The sequence below is a fragment of the Bombina bombina genome, chromosome 7 (genome assembly GCF_027579735.1).
Source record: "Bombina bombina isolate aBomBom1 chromosome 7, aBomBom1.pri, whole genome shotgun sequence".
Taxonomy (NCBI): domain Eukaryota; kingdom Metazoa; phylum Chordata; class Amphibia; order Anura; family Bombinatoridae; genus Bombina; species Bombina bombina.
The window spans coordinates 459,448,461-459,468,284 of record NC_069505.1 but is presented as its reverse complement, the minus strand read 5'-3'; the positions used below and the strand labels follow the sequence as shown (position 1 = coordinate 459,468,284).

Here is a 19,824-nt window from a genome sequence, read left to right as displayed (position 1 = left end):
GCATTCGACAGAATAGACTGGGGATACATGTTTGCAGTGTTACAACAAATGGGATTCGAAGGGACCTTCATTAAAACCTTAAACGCAATCTATTCTAACCCCTCAGCCCAGGTATCTATATCAGGATATAAATCTAAGAGCTTTCCCATACTAAATGGTACAAGGCAGGGATGCCCACTGTCACCCCTGCTCTTCGCGATTTGCATAGAACCCCTAGCGGCTAAAATTAGATTGGACCCAGACATCACAGGGATAAAGATCAAAGACCGGGAATATAAACTGACACTTTTCGCGGACGATATCCTCCTGACACTAACAAGGCCCCTCACATCCTTACCCAATTTATACAAATTATTGAACCATTTTTCCCAAATATCAGGGTATAAAATCAACCTAGATAAATGTGAAGCACTACCCCTAGGACTCCCACAACAAACTAAAAAAATCATAGATATTAACTTTGAGATAAGATGGGCCACCCACTCGCTCAAATACTTAGGAATACACCTCACACCTCAAATACACCAATTATATAAATACAATTATGAATCTCTATTTAAGGAGATAAAGAAAAACTTGAGCAAATGGAAGTCACACACCTTATCATGGCTAGGCAGACTAGCTACAGTCAAAATGTCAATCCTTCCCCAGATACTATACTTATTTAGAACTTTACCCTTGAAAGTCCCGTTACAGGATTTAGAAAAACTGCAAAGAGACTTAGTAATCTTCATTAGAGGTAATAAAGGAGCCCGTATAGCAACTGCTTTGATAACTAAACATAGAAGCCTGGGTGGAATCGGAGCACCTAACATAGTAGAATACTATAGAGCAGCGAGATTAGCACAAACCACACTATTGGGAAGTAATGTTGAAGGGGTCATTTGGACTAACCTAGAGGCAGAGATCAGAGACACCCCTTATTCGGACGACTTACTTTGGCAAAAACAAACTAGGAGAGGTCTCATAGACAAACCAGGATTGAGGATCACACAACACACTATAGATACATGGACCTTTTTAACAAAAAGACAGAATCTATTATCTACACAAACATTAGTACACCCGATTAGATATCTACTCACTAAAGAGACACAACAAATAGTAGACAAATGGGCCAATAAAGGTCTCTATAGGGTGGCGGATTGGCTAAGTGGAGGTAAACCTAAGACTTTCATCCAGATCCAAACCCAATTAGATTCAATAAAACTACATTGGTTCCAATATCTTCAAGTAAACTCCGCAATCCACAAATATATTAAAGACAGACAAGCTCATATAACCACACCCTTAGAAAGCCTACTTCAGTCTACACATAGACAGAAAGGAGCCATCTCTAAGCTCTATCTACAGATACAAGCATCTCACAACTTATCAAAATCTAACTTGATTCTCAACTGGGAAAGAGATTTAGATATAAATGAAGATAAGCAATGGTGGGATGATACGTTTAATTCAGCTTGTAAAGGACTTCTAAGTGCTGACCTGAGAGAAAACACTATCAAGACAATGTTTAGGTGGTACCTCACCCCAGTGAAAACAGCTCACATGACACCCAATCATAATAGGTCCTGCTATAGAGGATGTGGGGAGGTAGGCTCATACTGCCACATGTGGTGGGAATGTGGGAGGGTGAGAGACATTTGGACTAAAACATCCAACCTGCTAAGCTCAATTTTAGATGAGGATATTCAGCTAACACCATCACAAGCCCTCCTACACACTCCTTTACCCCAGTTCAATAAACAGATAAACACATTCATCAGAATCATTTGTACGGTGGTAAGATCTTGTGTAGCAAAACACTGGAAGATCTCAGCACCCCCTTGGGATGAAATTCTCAATAAAATCTCTCTAACACATCGAATGTATGAATCCGCCTCACAAATATTAGACACACGAACACAATACGAAAAGACCTGGTTTTACTGGACACTGAACAGACATAGCATAAGATAGAGCAAGATAGACTTCTCCTACACTGAGGTTGTAGGAATAGACAACAGGACCTGGGAGAGAGAGACAATAAGGAGTCATTCGGTAACCTAATTTTATTTCTATTTATTTTTAGTTATTATTATTTTTTATTTCTATTTCTGATTGTATGTTCAATTGTGTTACTGTTTTTTTCTCTAAGCTGTTATTAAGAAACCTACAGAATCCTCAAAGAATACAGCTTAAGTTTAGTTAATAGTTGAATTTAATTGTTGAAAAACTATACTGTTAGTCTTTACCTGAGGTATAAGAATGTGACTAATCACAGGTTATTATATTTCAGAACATTTTTATTAGGAAAAGAGGATATAGATAATATTACGCTTAAAGAATCTCTAAGAAACAATAAACAAAGAACTCTTGAGCAAAGATAAGACAAGACATTGGACACTTTTATGAGGAGAACCTGATACCTAAACTATATACTGTAATATCACTTGTTTACCTCACCTCTTTTATATGATTAACTAGTTATAGAATGAATGTTACATAATAAGTAATGACCTGTATATGATCTGTGAAACCCTGTGACAATAAAAAAGATTTAAACATAAATAATAAGTGATGACATCACAATTCTGAGACTGCAACCTGTCTCACACGGATAATGTACAACAGTCTGGCCATAAGAGGGCGTGCAGGAAATGAGCAGCATCACACACTCTGCACCAGATTCAGCAAGAAAAGGTAAGCAAAATGGCTTCCAGTCGCACATGGCAAACAAAGCGGGCAAAAACCCTTGACAGTACCCTCCCCTCAACGACCCCTCCCCCAGCATGAGGACAAAAGGCTTATTGGGAAAAACGGGCATGGAAGGCACGGAGGAGGACGGGAGCATGAACATCAAAGGAGGGAACCCATGAACGCTCCTTAGGACAGGACCGTAGCCCCTCCAGTGAACCAAATACTGTATGCGGCCCCTGGACATACGAGAGTCAATAATGCTGCTGACCTCATATTCTTCATGGTTATCAACAGAGATAGGACAGGGACGAGGCAACACAGTGGTAAACCGATTACAAACCAATGGTTTCAAGAGGGAGACATGAAAAACATTGGAGATGTGCATTGCAGGAGGAACGTCAAGAGCGTAAGCCACAGGATTGACCCGTCGGAGTATTCGAAAAGGACCAACATAGCGAGAAGCCTGTTTATGGGAAGGCACACAAAGGTTCAAGTTTTGAGAGGACAGCCAAACCCTCTCACCAATTTGGTAGGAAGGTGTGGGCAGACGCCTACGATCAGCCTGGAACTTTTGGTGCTGCATAGAACGATGAAGGCAATCCTGAATCTACACCCACGTGGAACGGAGTTGCCAGATATGGTCCTCCAAAGACAGAATACCCTGAGACATGAATAAATCGGGCAACAAGGATGGTTGAAACCCATAATTCGCCATGAACAGGGATAACTGGGAGGAAGCATTAATAGCACTATTATGAGCATACTCTGCCCAAGGTAACAGCTCAGACCAATTATTGTGGTGATCTGAGACATAGCAATGGAGGAACTGTTTCAGAGCTTGATTAGACCGTTCCGCAGCCCCATTGGATTGAGGGTGATATGCCGAGGAGAAGGAAAGCTGGATCCCCATTTGAGCACAAAAGGAACGTCAAAATCTGGAGACAAACTGGCTACCCCTGTCCGAGACTATCTCCTTGGTTAACCCATGTAAACGGAAGACCTCCCGGGCAAAAATTGAAGCAAGCGCTTGAGCGGTAGGCAGCTTCTTCAAGGGAATGCAATGTGACATTTTAGAAAAACAGTTAACCACCATTAGGATAACAGTATTGCCATTGGAAACAGGGAGCTTGACAATTAAGTCCATGGAAATGTGTGTCCAAGGACGCTCACCATTAGCAATAGGTTGAAGAAGACCCACAGGAAGACGTCGGAGTCTTATTCTGTGCACAAACTGAGCAGGAGGCAACATACGCAGCAACATCAGAACGAAGACCTGGCCACCAGAATTGTTGAGTGACAGACCAAATCATTTGGTTCTTGCCTGGGTGACCTGCGGCTTTAGGATAGTGGTAAGTGTGCAAAAGCTTAGTTTGAAGATTCTCAGAAACAAAGCACTTACCACTAGGTTTCTCAGGAGGTGCATTGGTTTCCCCCCAAGGAAGTAGTCAAATTATTACATATGGTAGCCAAAATATGATCAGGAGGTATAACTGGAGTAGGTACATACTCCTCCTTAGACAGAGGTGAAAATTGTTGAGGGAGGGCATCAGCCCTAACATTCTTACTACCAGGCAGGTAGGTGACCAGATAATTAAAACGAGACAAAAATAGCGCCCATCTGGCCTGGCTGGGCGACAAACGTTTAGCTTCGGATAGATAAGTTAGATTCTTGTGGTCAGTAAGAATGAACACTGGTACGCTAGTACCCTCGAGAAGATGCCTCCATTCCTTGAGTGCCAAAATTATGGCCAGTAATTCCCTTTCGCCAATTTCATAATTACACTCAGCTGGAGACAATTTCTTAGAGAAGAAACCGCACGGATGCAAGGAACCGTCAGGCGTAGGACGTTGAGACAAGAAGGCACCTACTTCAGTCTCAGACGCATCAACCTCAAGAATGAAAGGCAGGACAGGGTTAGGAAGAGCCAGTACTGGAGCAGCAGCAAATGCAGTCTTGACCAATGGAGTGGATCATTCTCTTTACGGGTCATGTCTGTGATAGGTTTGACCAAGGAAGAAAAGTTTTTAATAAACTTTCTATAGTAATTGGCGAAGCCCAAAAAACGTTGAATAGAGCGAAGACCAACTGGGCGAGGCCACTGCAGACTTGTCAGCATCCATGGAGAACCCTGCAACGGATATCACATAACCTATGAAGGTTACTTGTCTGATGGAATTCACATTTCTCGAGTTTACAAAACAGGCCATTCTTACGTAGTCTCTGAAGTACCTGTGTGACATCAGAACGATGAGCCTCAAGTGTGGGTGAGTGTATGAGGATGTCGTACACCACAACACACTGTTGCAACATATCTCGTAGGACATCATTAATAAATTCCTGAAAAACAGCAGGAGCATTACATAGGCCAAAGGGCATTACAAGATATTCATAATGCCCGCTCCTGGTGTTAAATGCTGTTTTCCATTTGTGGCCCTCCTTAATCCTAACGAGATTGTACGCTCCTCTCAAATCTAGTTTAGAAAAGACCGTAGCTCCCTTGAGGCGGTCAAAGAGTTTCGTAATGAGCGGAATAGCGTAAGCATTCTTAATGGTAAGACGATTAAGACCCCTATAATCGATGCATGGTCTTAACTCGCCACCCTTTTTACTTCACAAAGAAGAAGCCAGCCCCTGCAGGAGAGCAGGATTTGCAGATGATCCCCTGCGACAGAGCATCGGCAACATACTATTCCATAGCACAATTCTCTGCAACACACATAGGGTAAACCCAGCCCCGAGGGGGGAATAGCTCCGGGTTGCAGGTCTATGGCACAATCGTAAGACCGGTGAGGAGGCAACGTACCGGCACGAACCTTGTCAAAAACGTCTAGGAACTCTCGGTACTCCTCTGGCAATTGAGATACCGAAGAAGTGCACAAGACTTTGACTGGTTTCCGAAGACAAGTGGAAATACATTGCGGAGACCATAACAACATTTCGGACCTGCGCCAGTCGAGACTGGGATTGTGCTTTTGAAGCTAGGGATAACCCAGAACAACTGGAAAATGTGGAGAGTTAATCACCTGGTACTGGAGGGTCTCAAGATGGAGAGCCCCAACAGCCATGAATAACGTAGCGGTTTCATGAGTAACGAGTGCGGGCCGAAGGGGCCTGCCATCAATGGCCTCAATAGCAAGTGGAATGGACCGAGGCAATACAGGAATGTAGTGCTTTGATACAAAAGTACTGTCAATGAAATAGCCCGCAGCACCGGAGTCAACAAGAGCCTGGGTGACTATGGAGGAGTCCACCCAGGAAAGGACAACCGTGACCAAAGGTTTCTCCTTTAGCGGTTCCGGGGACGAGGATAAACCACCCAAAGTCTGCCCCCGACAGGACCTTAAGTGCGAGCGTTTCCCGGCCATGTAGGACAAGACTTTAAAAGGTGGCCCTGTAACCCACAATAGAGGCAGAGCCCCTCCCTCCTCCTAAAGGCCCTCTCCGCCACGGAGAGACACGTGAATCCCAACTGCATTGGCTTAGTAGTACCTGGTGACATGGGACCAGGAGGCATGGGAGGCAGTGTTAATTTCGTCGACTAAAACTAGACTAAAATTACTATAAAACTAAAGAGATTCTGATGACTAAAATACGACTAAAACTAAAATGACATTTTAGTCAAAAGACTATGACTAAAACTAAATCAAAATGACATTTTAGTCAAAGACTATGACTAAAACTAAATCAAAATTTGCTGACAAAAAACATTTTATGCAAGGTGTTTTAATAAATCCATATCCAATTACTGCTCTTTTGCAAAATTTACGAAACTTAATTTTATTAAATTTTAAGATAAATAAACACGTTATATACCACAACAGTTAAATCTGTTAAATCTGTATTGCATGTTCAAACCTTAATACCATAAATAAAAACAGGTTAATAAACCTTTACTCCAGGTGTATATAATGAGTTTGGAAGTTCTAGAGCAGTGCTAATATCGTAGCTGAAAATGTTTCGAATCTGTGAACAAACAATTGATTCTTCCTATAGAAATAAGCATAACCCACGAGTATGGGTTTAAATTATGCTGTGCCTGTGCTAGCTGCAGAAACTTTTTGTTGTGTTGAGTTACTGGATACTTGTTTTAATTATTAACAGAGAACTGTTAAAGTTTTTATATTGGGTAATATGTTCAATACAGCCAATACAGTTTACAGTTTTTTTTATATTTTATAGTTGCACTTCTGTTTGTTTATGAAACTTGGTTTTATTTAATTTTAAGTTTAATAAAGATGTTACATATCACAACGGCTAAATCTGTGTCTGTATTGCATGTTTAAACCTTAATACCATAAATATTAACATGTGTTATGTTTACTCCTGGAGTATATAATCAGCTTGCAAATTTTAGAGAAATGCTTAAATAATGCATTACACTTTAACTAAACCCCTTAGATTTTGGTATTAGTCTTTTTGCACTGTTGACCATGAGGTATAGTAATTGTAATCTGAGTTTGCAGCGTACCTTGGGGAATTTGTTAAATAAGAGTACGACTGGGTGAAGTGGTAGTGTAATTCCTATTACTTTTTTAATTTCATCCACTATAGTAACCCAGAAGGAAGTTATAAGAGGGCAATCCCACCATATGTGTATGAATGTACCTGGGTCCCCGCATTTCCTCCAACACCCCGTCGTTGTGTTCTTAAATATCGTGGATAACCTAACTGGTGTGAGATACCATCTGCATTGGAGTTTAATATTAATCTCTTGCGTTTGCACCGATGAGGAATATCTATTTATATTTTGGAAGATGTGTAACCAGTCGTCATGTGTAGGGTGATCCTGCAATTCCAAATCCCATTTGCTTGTGTAAGATGGTAGTTGCCTAGAGTGATGTTGTAGAAGTAATTTATAGGTTAAAGATAGAGTACCCTTTCTAGAGGAGCTCATATGGCAGAGTGTTTCAAAAGGTGTTAGGGGTCTAAGTATACTGTCTTTATCTTTATGATTAAGGATGAAGTGTGTGATTTGGTGATATTTAAACCAATGACAGAAAATCCCCCCATAACAGTCCGACAGTTCCAACCTAGGTCTAATTTTCTTATTTTGTAGGATGTCATAGCACTTGGGGATGTCGGATAGTGTGGGAAATCGGTTTGCGGTTGAGACCAATGTAATTGGTAAACTGGGGTTATTGATCAGTGGTGTCAATGGTGAAGTACTTTAGGAGATGTTCAGAATTTTGGTAAAATGTTTATCCCATAGTTTGTATGTTTCGAGTGTGGTTTTGGGAGTATTGTGTCCCAGGGACCGGTTCCGAGAAGGAATCGAGCAACACCCCCCTAGCTGTGAAACGTTAGCTAATGTGTGTTCCAGCACAACCCACTCCTTAAACCCCTTAGATTTTAGTCGACTAAAATCTACTGGAGATTTAGTCGACTAAAATCTAGTGGAGATTCAATCGACTAAAACTAGACTAAAACTAAAACAATTCAGATGACTAAAATACGACTAAAACTAAAATGGCATTTTAGTCAAAAGACTAAAACTAAGACTAAATTGAAATTTGCCGTCAAAATTAACACTGATGGGAGGTGAGGGAGGCATGGGTGGGAACGAACACGTAGGAGACAACGGAACAGGAGGCTTCTGCAAGCACTCCTTGAAAGAGGGCCTCTCTCTGAGTCTGATGTCAATTAGGATCAAAAAAGACACCAATGCCTCAAGATCCTCTGGCAGCAACTTCGTCTTTAATCGCATCAGAGAGCCCATGAAAGAAGGCGGCAACAAGGGCTTCATTGTTCCAATCTACCTCTGTGGCAAGCGTACGGAAGTCAATGGCATACAGAGCAACAGATCTCGTACCTTGCTGAATGGACATGAGTCATTTAGCAGCAGAGGAGGAACGAGCCGGAACATCAAATACCCTTCGAAAGAAGGTCACAAATTCAGGGTAATTTGAAATCACAGGTTTATTAGTCTCCCACAAGGGATTAGCCCAGGCAAGAGCTGTGTCAGAGAGATGAGAAATCCCACCTTAGCTCTGTGAGAGGGAAACGCCTGAGGTAACATCTCTAAGTAAATGCCAACCTGGTTCAAAACCCCTCTGCACTGTTTAGGATTGCCTCCATATCGCTGAGGTAGAGGTGCAGAACCGGACATGCTCCTGGTAGGACTGGAAACAGCAGCAGCCATAACTTGTGGGACACTCTGGTCCAAATGTGCAGTGCGAGTCAGCAGGGTTTGCAGGGCTAGTGCAAATTGATCCAAGCAGTGATCCTGTTTATCCATCCTGGAAATGATGGTAGGTAAAGGTGGATTATTAGCACCATCAGGATTCATTGCCCTTGCGTAATGTCAGGGTGCCAGGAATCAGACTGAGACGAGAAGTGCAAAAATAATCACACCTTTATTAATAACAAAGAAATAATAAAAAGTCCACAATTCAAATAACAAGCCAGGAGTCAAAGCCAGAGCTGGTAGTCAGACGAGCCGAGTCAGGAACTAGGAGGGACGTCAGACAGCCAGGTAATACACAGGAACAGGAACTCACAAACAGGTCTGAGACAACGCAAGGGCAAAGCATTCTGAACAGAGGCCCTTTAAATAATAAGTGATGACATCACAATTCTGAGACTGCAACCTGTCTCACACGGATGATGTACAACAATCTGGCCATAAGAGGGCTTGCAGGAAATGAGCAGCATCACACACTATGCAACAGATTCAGCAAGAAAAGGTAAGCAAAATGGCTGTCAGCAGCACATGGCAAACAAAGCAGGGAAAAAACCTTGACAACATGTGAGTGTATGTGTGTGTGATGTGTCTGAGGGATACAGGGTACAGGTGAGTGTATATGTATGATGTGTATGAGGGATACAGGGTACAGGTGAGTATATGTGTGTGATGTGTCTGGGATACAGGGTACAGGTGAGTGTATGTGTGTGATGTGTCTGAGGGATACAGGGTACAGGTGAGTGTATATGTGTGATGTGTCTGAGGGATACAGGGTACAGGTGAGTATGTGTGTGATGTGTCTGAGGGATACAGGGTACAGGTTAGTTTATGTACGTGATGTGTCTGAGGGATACAGGGTACAGGTGAGTGTACGTGTGTGATGTGTCTGAGGGATACAGGGTACCGGTGAGTGTAATTGTGTGTCTAATATAACAACTTCCTTGTGCAGTGCTAAAAAGCTACAATGTGAGCATATTTATATGATCTATGCAGGTGATCTTAAGATTGAAGTCATACTTGATGCTGAACAAACAAATGATCTGTATGTAAATAATCAACTGGAAGTTGTGAAACAGGAAATCGGTGACAATATCATTACAGGTGAGTGTACGTGTGTGATGTGTCTGAGGGATACAGGGCACAGGTAAGTGCATATGTGTGATGTGTCTGAGGGATACAGGGCACAGGTAAGTGCACATGTGTGAGGGACACAGGGAACAGGTGAGTGTACGTGTGTGATGTGTCTTAGGGATACAGGGTACAGGTGAGTGTGTGTGATGTGTCTGAGGGTTGGAGGCTGAGGCAAGGGGGTAGTCGGGACGGTTCTTCGGGTATGGGTAGCAGCTGGGAAGGAGGTTGTGATGGGGGGACGGGGTCGAGAGGTAGTCGGGGAAACTGGTCTTACCTGAGGTCCCAGTCCTGGAGAAATGCCTTGCTGTCGGGTCTGCTGGCGGGTGACAACTGAGGCCACGTTCGGGAGAGTATCTCCCACAAAGGCGGAGACAAGGTGACCGAGGTCATTGCCTAAAAGCGCCTCGGCCGGCAACTTCCTCATAATGCCCACCTGCACAGCATGGGCACCACAGTTCAAATAGACTTGTGTTACGGGAGCCTGGACAACAGCGCCACCAGCCACTCGGATACCGATAGTTTTCCCTGAGCATCTGGAGTTGGGGGCCAGGTGAGGCTGGATCACGGTGAGAGTAGCACCAGTGTCCCTTAATCCCTGGGCAGCCTGTCCGTTGACCAGAACTTCCTGGCAATGATGCTGGCAATTGTCCGCGGATTGTGTTCCTACCTCCTTTAGGACCTCAATCTCCTCACTGACCCATTGAACAGAGGGGTTGGGGCGGTCCTCATAAGTGTAGTGGGCGGCTGCTTGGTATCCTGGGGCTGTAGCTCGAGCTACAGGTGTGGAGAGACTGCGGTTATCTTGTGCGGGCAGTGGTATCGGAGGTGTCCCACCTGTCCGCATTCAAAACACTTGTGGGAGTTTGTGCGTCCGACCTGGGAAGCAGGGATCGGACGAGGTTGTGGTTGTCGGGTAGGTACTGGGGCCCGACCTGGAGCCAGGGTGGCACAGGTCTGGCGCCGTCATCCACGTATTGGACGGCCGCCTGATCAGCAGTCCTTGGTTTCCTATCCTTAATCCAGTCCTGGATCTCGGCTGAGATGCGGGAGTAAAATTGCTCCAGGAGGATGAGCTGCAGTGCCTCCTCCAGTGTGGTTACATGGCAACTTGTAATCCAGGAGTTCAAGGAGCGGGCTAACCGGTGAGTCCACTCGGTATACTGTTGCCAGTCTTGTCTGTTTAGATCCTTGAACTTTTGTCAATGAGCCTCTGGGGTGAGCCTGTACCAGGTAAGGATGTGTTCCTTCACCCGGTCATAGTCCTTCTCCTCCTCAGGAGGAACAGTCTGGAAAGCTTCCGCCGCCTTGCCGGCCAGCTTTCCAGCCAAGATTGGAACTCGGTCTGAGGCGGCAATCCCATGCAACCTGCACTGGGTCTTGAAGTACTCGCGGTAGCAGTCGACCTCTTCGGCCCCATCATCCTTAAATGCCCGGAAAGCCTCGTAACGTAGCTTCCTGGGTCTTGGTTCAGGTTCTCAGGGGCTAACACGGCTCCGCCCAGATCTTTCTGGAGCTCCAGCATGCAAATCTGGCTGTCCTAGCAACAGCTTCTGGGGACGGGTTGGGTACCAGGAGGGATATTCTCCATCGAATTTGAAAATCCAGACTGGATGTCGTAGTCCCCTGGCAGGAGGTGTCCATGGTGTCGCTGTCTCGGCTACCACCCAATTCCATATCGGGGGCCCTAGCCTGGACATCTGCCATCAGCTTGGCTATGATGGCTTCTTTTGTCTTGCTGCCGGTAGTTATCCCTCTAGTATGCAGCAAGGCGTTCAGTGCTTCTTTCCGGAGCCGATCATAGCGCTCCATCAACAGAAGTCTTCAGGTGGTGGTTTCAACGTTCAAGGTATATGGAAGCATCCCACTGCTGCCACCACTGTGACAGATCCCCTGCTACCCCGACTGGGTAGCTCCGCCGAAACTATCTTCCAATACCTGGAACTAGCCGCTATGTAGCGGAGAGAGAGTGATTTCAGCAATCCCCACCCAAATAACTAGACAACTAGCATTTAGGTGGAACAAAGAAGAACACTTTATTGGGACAAACACACAATATTTATACAGCAACTCATCTTGATAAGACAAAGGATAATCCCACAATTGTCCCACCATTCCCGCCCCTCCAGATAGGCTGGCGCCTCCATAGCAGCCACAGTACCACAGAGTCCCAGTACCCAGGGGCAGCGGTTTCGGGGAGAACCTGGTGGAGCAGCAGCTCTCGGTCCCCAGATTCCACAGTCCAAAAAGCGGTGTGATTCATTACTGGGGACCGAAGTTACAGCCCGGTAAAGATTGGGGGGTAGGGGTGTCCAAAACCCCCAGTTCCCCAAGTAGCTCCCCTCCGGCAATTCCACCACCACTTGTCTTCCCTAGGGGCTACCCATCCCCAAAAGAGCGGAGCTCGGGGGCAAAGGGCCACTGGGGCGACCAGGGGCAAAGTTAATGGTTTTCCTGCTGTTCTGTGGCCGACCGGGAGTTCCAGGAGCTCGGACAGCCTGAGAGGGGTTAGGCGGGTGTCCGTTGTGAGGAGGCTGACTGGGGGTTCCAGGAGCCCGGCCAGCCTAGGAGGGTTTTTCCGGTCAGAGACCAGCTCTTCTCTGACAAAGTAGGAACACAAAAACAAGCACACAAAGACTCCTAGAGATCTTGGTTGCTCTGAGGAGCCCAAATCCACTGAGAAACAACAGGGGTGAGATAGTAGGGGGTTAGCGGTTTCCTTGCAGAACGGTGCCCATGACGTGTGATACAGGGAACAGGTGAGTGTGTGTGTGATGTGTCTGAGGGATACAGGGTACAGGTGAGTGTATGTGTGTGATGTGTCTGTGGGATACAGGGCACATGTGTGATGTGTGAGGGATACAGGGCATAGGTGAGTGTACATGTGTTATGTGTCTGAGGGATACAATGTACAGGTGAGTATGTGTGTGATGTGTCTGAGGAATACAGTTGCACACACAATGAGACATAGCTGACAGAGCCACACCAAACTGCACTGTCCAAAAGCTGAAGGGAAAATTATAAAAGGTGGTAGAACTTTACCTAGTCTCCCACCTCCTTTATGCTAGGTTAAAAGTGGATTAGACAACCCTGTGTATGGCATTTAATGCATGACTTCTTATCCCCCACATCAATCATTTAGTAATAGCCCATCAGGATTGGACAGGGGAAGTTGTACACATGAACGGTCAAACCCCCTGTACATTACTGCAAATGAATGAGCTCATTAATCAAACTATCTCACCTTATTCCTCTGCCTTGTTTTTTAAGTCAAAAGTAGCAAACAGAAAGAATGGAATTAATAAACATGCTAGATTCCGGACCATTTGCCTAGTCAGGATTCTGACGAATAACCAAATGGCCCAAAATTCTGAGAAATCTGTATTCTTTCAAAGGTAAATGCAATCTCATGTTCTAAAATGGTGCAATGAGTCAAAATATGAAAGTGATATACAACATTTTACAATATTTGCTTCCATGACTGTGTTTAGCCAAAGTAAGTATTTGCAGATCTTACCCAGAGTTCTCTGGCTTATATTTATCTCCACCATAACTTAAAGAGATATTGATGTAGCCTTGGAAATAAGCTTCACTAAGCAGCAATTCAGACCTACCTTTTGCTGATGAGTTATTAAGTTCACAACAGCTAGAAGTCCCCTTGTAGTAAACGCTAATTCTGAACAGTTAAAATGTGCTCAATATAAAATAATGATGTCATTATGAAATAGTATTACATTGTGTTGTTTTTTTTATCAACAGGTGAATTCACAAACATTCATAACCCTGGCCATAGCCAAAGTGCTGATGTTTCTTTCAGTCTTCTTCAAAATCAAAAAAGCCACATAGCGCCATGTTCTGAATGTGGGAAAAAACGTTTTACCGGGAAATCACAACGTTTTATTCATCAGAAAACTCATACAGAAAAAAAAGCATTTTCATGTTCCGTTTGTGGGAAACGGTTTAATTGGAAAACAAATCTTATGACTCATCTGAAAATTCATACAGGAGAGAAAGCATCTTCACACCCCAAATGTGGGAAATGTTTTACTCAGAAATCACATCTTATTAAACATCAGGAAATGTTGTTTAACCAGCCCCCTAATCCTCCCACATATGAATCGGAGAATGTCCAGAGACTTTACGGCAAACACTTTCCTTGTAGGATCCCCCCTACCGCCCGCAAAAAGTCACCCCAGAAAAAGTGCAGAGTCTGTTACAAAAAAGGAGTTAGGAAGGACTCTAGCTACTATTGTCCTTCCTGCCCATCTCTACCTGGCCTATGTATTACAGACTGTTTCAGAATCTTTCATACTGAGTTAAACTATTGATTCAAATTACTCTGTATGTGATCTTGTTTTACTGTTGGTTATTCTGTATTCCTGACCTCAGCTTGTCCTGCTTACTCTTTGTCAGCTGCCTGTTGGCTTGTTATACTGATTACTCTGACTTCATGGATCCCCAGACCTCCTGTCCCTTTTTTACATTAGGCCCAGCCTCTTTAAGGTCATGATAAACTGACAAAACAACTCAAAATACTCCATTTAGAATACCCTGGGTTATCTACTTTTGAAAATTGTATGCAATCATGGGGGCAAATTTTCTTTCCTAGGCTGCAATACTGAAATGGACAGACCCCATATTTGGCCCTGTAATGCCTAAAAAATGCACAAAACCTGAACATGGGACATGGGGGGTACTATTGTACTTGTGGGATATCGCTAAACAGAAATATGAGTGTTTGTTTTATAGCAGTAAAACATATGGATGATGATATAAACAATGAAAGTGTAGTATTTGTGTGCAAAATAGAAACATGACTGCTAAATTTGAGCAGGCACTAATCAGATATGAAAATATTTACAAAATCCTGATCAAGTCGGTTTTACAACATCAGGCGTATGATTGCCACAATAGCTCACCTTAACCAGACTAAAATGCCTTCTCTGCTCTTATCATTGGACGCAGAGAAGGCATTTGAGAGTCAATTGGGTCTACATGTTCATGGTCCTTGAAAATGTTACCTTTTGTTGATGCCTTAACACGTCTATATTCCAACCCCACAGCAACCATTGGGACTATTGGTCAAAATGTATTAAAATACTAAATGGCACCAGACAGGGATGCCCTCTATCCCCCCTGCTATTTGCTCTCCCGGAGGAGTAAGACACTGCTATAAGGGTTGTAGGGAAAAGGGCACCTATCTACACGTGGTGGAAATGCCACAAAGTTATCCCTATTTGGGTACCCTTATCTAAGTACCCTATTAAATGAACATGTAGCCCTAACTATACCTCAAACCCTTTTGAATGAACTGTTACGGTTACCCTTAGTCTCGCTGAGAGATGGACCGCTTAGTAGCCTGGATCCCTATTGCTAAAGAGGGGAGAAGCTGCTTTCCATAGTATTCTATATGAGTCTCGCAAATATAGAATAATCTCCCTTAGCTGCAGTACAGCTAGGATACCCTTCTGCCCACAAAAACGAGTCAACGCTGCGATTGAGGGTCAAACAAGAACTCAGGACTGGGATGCCCAGCCTGCTTTTTATTAAGGTTACATGCACACAGGGCACTCCCAGGGGGAGAGGGGGGGAAGCACAAAATCCCCCATCACACATTTAGATAGAGAGCACTGTCCTTTGACAGGCCACAATAGGATTACAGTACTTAAGATAACAAGTTTACAAGTTCATCTTATCAATTAGCAGTCTGGCTCCGGAGGTGATTAGACAATGGGATTGGTTATCTCTAAACTTAGAGCTGAAGCCAGCAAATGTGTATTTAGGCAATAGTTTCTAAAAGCTGAAAAAAGTTAACTCTTTATGAAATGATACTTGTTACGGTTTTCTTGGAGCCCTTCTTAGGCGCTGGCTTGCTGGTTCAGGCATTGCTGCTGGGAAATAAGCTCTTCACAACAAAATAACTAATGCTTCTGTAACAGTGCTCCCTTTCTGTGGAACACTCTGGCAGACACGGTCTGACCCCTTTTCGGGGCAGACTAAGGCTGTCCAGACCGCTGGTTATGCGGGGCTGAGGTCGGTTTGTCTGGACAACCCGTCGGCGTTGCCATTCTGTTTCCCAGGTCTGTAAGTAATGGTGAAATTGAAGGGTTGCAACGATAAGCTCCAACGTAATAGCCTGCCGTTATCTCCAGAGACCCGGTTCAGCCACACCAACGGGTTATGGTCGGTGACCAGAGTGAACTCCTGCCCATATAAATAGGGAGTCAATTTCTTTAATGCCCACACCAAAGCCAAACACTCCTTTTCGACCGCTGCATAGCTGACTTCGCGGGGCAGGAGCTTCCGGCTGATGTAGGCAACTGGATGCTCCCCTCCATCTTCGCCTACTTGGCTGAGGACGGCTCCCAGCCCAAACATGGAAGCATCTGTGTCTCCCGCACTGGTGAGAGCTCTCGCTCCGTCCGGGCTTGGGCCCGTGTAGTCACTGGGTCCGCCTCGTTGTTGCATACTGGAGCATAGGCAGAAGTTATGGGGCCCAAATCGTTGCCCAGTAGTACTTCGGCAGGTAAATTATCCATTAGGCCCACGTTCACAGCCCCCTTTCCCGCTCCCCAATCAAGATGCACTTTAGCTGTTGGAATTTTGTACACATCCCCCCCCGCCACTCTAACGGCCACAGTCTGTCCGGATCGCTTGTGCTCTGGCACCAAATGACTCTGTACCAGCGTGATAGTAGCCCCTGTGTCTCGCAATCCCTCGGTAGATCGCCCCTCGAGCCATACCCTCTGCCGATGGTGCTGGCGGTTATCTGAGGCAGCATATACAGGGTCTGCCTCGTGAAGCGGCCCCACATATCCCTCCATAGGGGCCTCTTGGTTAACACAGAGGGCCCGGGCCGGACGATAGGACCCAGAGGGGTAATTGTAATTCCTGGGTGTCTGGTGCGTATTAAGGGGGCAGCTAGCCATGAAATGCCCTGGTTGCTTGCATCGGTGGCAAGTCGGTCTGGGACGCTCAGAGCTGTTATTGGGTGGTCCTGAGTGTCGGACGGGCCCTGTGGGCACTGGGGCTCGAAATTCAGCACGAGGGGGTGCACGGTAAACCTCTCTGGGTTCGACCCGTGCTGGAGCTCGGTAGTTCATGGGTTCGTGAAGACGGGAGTCATAATGTTCATCGGCCAATTTGGCTGCTTCTTCTAAGGTAGAAGGCCGCCTGTCTAGCAGCCATTCCTTCCCTTGCTGTTCCATGCCATTATAAAAATGTTCTAAGAGAAACAATTGTAAAATTTCCTCACCAGTCACCGCTTTACTTCCGCTCAGCCAGTGATTTGCCGCTCTCCGCATTCGGTGCGCCCATTCCATATGGGTATCGTTAGGCTTCTTTTTCATGCCCCGAAACTGTCGGCGATATGTGTCCGGAGTTACAGCGTACCGTCGCAACAGTGTCTCCTTAACTAGCTCATACTGTGTCACTTCCTCAGCACCCAGAGTACGAAAGGCTTCCAGGGCTCGCCCGGATAGTTTCCCAGACAATATCGTGGGCCACTCTCTGTTGGGAATCTGGTGCAGGGCACATTGCCTTTCGAAGTCCGACAAATATTCATCAATCCCTGTCTCGCTCTCTAGGAAGGGTCGAAATGCCGCATAGGGTATCTTGGGCCTCCCAGCATTTTCGACAGGGATGATTACCTGCGGGGCTTTAGCATTGCGGTGTGCATTCGCTAGGTTGAGTTCGTGGGCTCGAGTCTCTCGTATATCCTCATCCGCCTCCGCCATCAACTGCTGTACCAATTCCATGGAGGGGTTCGGCCCGTATAATGAGAGCCTTTCCCGAACAATCCTGTTTTTTTCGTCACTAATCGTGGTCGGTGTTTCCGCCATTGTGAAGCTCTGATCCAGTTCGGTCAATTCTGTGATCAGCTCTCTCCTCGGCCGGTTGCTGGCGTACCCCCCTCTGCTTTCAAGTAAATCCTTTAGGGTTGTACGCTTCAATTTTTCGTAAGCGCTCTCCATCCGTTCTGTACCTCTCCTAGGAAATCCAGGAAAATCCCGCCGCTGCCGCCAAATGTTACGGTTACCCTTAGTCTCGCTGAGAGATGGACCGCTTAGTAGCCTGGATCCCTATTGCTAAAGAGGGGAGAAGCTGCTTTCCATAGTATTCTATATGAGTCTCGCAAATATAGAATAATCTCCCTTAGCTGCAGTACAGCTAGGATACCCTTCTGCCCACAAAAACGAGTCAACGCTGCGATTGAGGGTCAAACAAGAACTCAGGACTGGGATGCCCAGCCTGCTTTTTATTAAGGTTACATGCACACAGGGCACTCCCAGGGGGAGAGGGGGGGAAGCACAAAATCCCCCATCACACATTTAGATAGAGAGCACTGTCCTTTGACAGGCCACAATAGGATTACAGTACTTAAGATAACAAGTTTACAAGTTCATCTTATCAATTAGCAGTCTGGCTCCGGAGGTGATTAGACAATGGGATTGGTTATCTCTAAACTTAGAGCTGAAGCCAGCAAATGTGTATTTAGGCAATAGTTTCTAAAAGCTGAAAAAAGTTAACTCTTTATGAAATGATACTTGTTACGGTTTTCTTGGAGCCCTTCTTAGGCGCTGGCTTGCTGGTTCAGGCATTGCTGCTGGGAAATAAGCTCTTCACAACAAAATAACTAATGCTTCTGTAACATGAACAAATTCCAAAATACAACAAACATATAAACGTGTTTATTAGAATCCTATGCACTGTTACAATAATCTACATTTCTAAGCATTGGAAGGAGGGGTCTATATTCTAGACACAGTAGATATATTCCATAAATTATGGTTTCACTGTATACTGCAGGAAGACCTCAGGTCTAATCAGTAGGGCCCAGGGTATGCAGACGCTCAGGACATACATTTGTTCTTATAGGGGACACATAGGTAGTTTTATGGTGGGTTTTCCCCTGATTTTAGCCTCTATATGTTAAACAGCATTCCTATATCTTTGTTTAATTTGTAAGAAAAAGCATCGACACACATCAGTATTCAGAAAGTTTATTTTGTTATGTTTTGAAGTTAACTTTATTTGTATTTTGCTATGATAATTTACCTTGTGTTAATAACTTACTAGAATGTATAGAACAATATGACTACATTCTGGAAGTCCCGGTACAGGGATCTCTAACATGTTTTGATTGCAGTGATTGGTCAAGAAGCCTATAGATTTGATTCCGAACAGATCTGGAAATGTTATTTTATTTCCTGTTAGTCTCTCTTAATTTCATACTCTAAGGACTATATACTTCTACACTAAGTGATATGTCGGTTGGGACTTGTAAAGATTGTGATAATGTACATGTGTATTTCAGATGGGATTTCATGTATACTGTATTTAATAAAAAAAAATATTTCAACATACATTTTAGGCAGGTTTTGTGACTAGGTGGCTACAAAAAAGACTGGGCATACCTATTTTGATAAATCCTGGGTTGTCTATATTGCAAATGGTATGCCATCATTTTCATTCCTGGGCTGCCATACTGTCTCAAAAGCAAAGTAGGCCCAGAAAATTAATGTGTCAAATTTCCATGAATGAAGACCATTCATATGGCCAAATATGGCCCTTTAACTTCCAATAATCCCATAACACCTGTACATGGGGGGGCATTGCTTTACTTATGGCACATTGCAGAATACAAATATAGGTGCTTTATCGATGTAAAACGTATCAAGATTACAATATTCACAATAAAAAAAGTCTTAATTTCTCACATTTAGATTTTATTCATATTATATTCTAGTTCATATAAATATATTTGTTGTCAAAAGAAAACCCTATGTGAAAAACAATATATATGTAATAAGTGGGGGTGCACTTAAAGGGACAT

The 19,824-nt window shown here is 44.4% G+C and overlaps 1 protein-coding gene across 2 annotated transcripts in view; it reads left to right on the top strand.

Moving 5' to 3' along the window:
• LOC128666720 (oocyte zinc finger protein XlCOF7.1) overlaps positions 1 to 14,774 on the top strand; it is a 136,058-nt gene extending 121,284 nt beyond the window's left edge. For both annotated transcript variants that reach the window (XM_053721464.1, XM_053721463.1), the window contains 2 exons: positions 9,855 to 9,962; positions 13,749 to 14,774. In XM_053721464.1, coding sequence (XP_053577439.1) covers positions 9,855 to 9,962; positions 13,749 to 14,317 — 677 coding nt within the window. In that variant the 3' untranslated portion in view covers positions 14,318 to 14,774. The remainder of the gene's footprint in view (positions 1 to 9,854; positions 9,963 to 13,748) is intronic.
• The last annotated feature ends 5,050 nt before the right edge of the window (positions 14,775 to 19,824 follow it).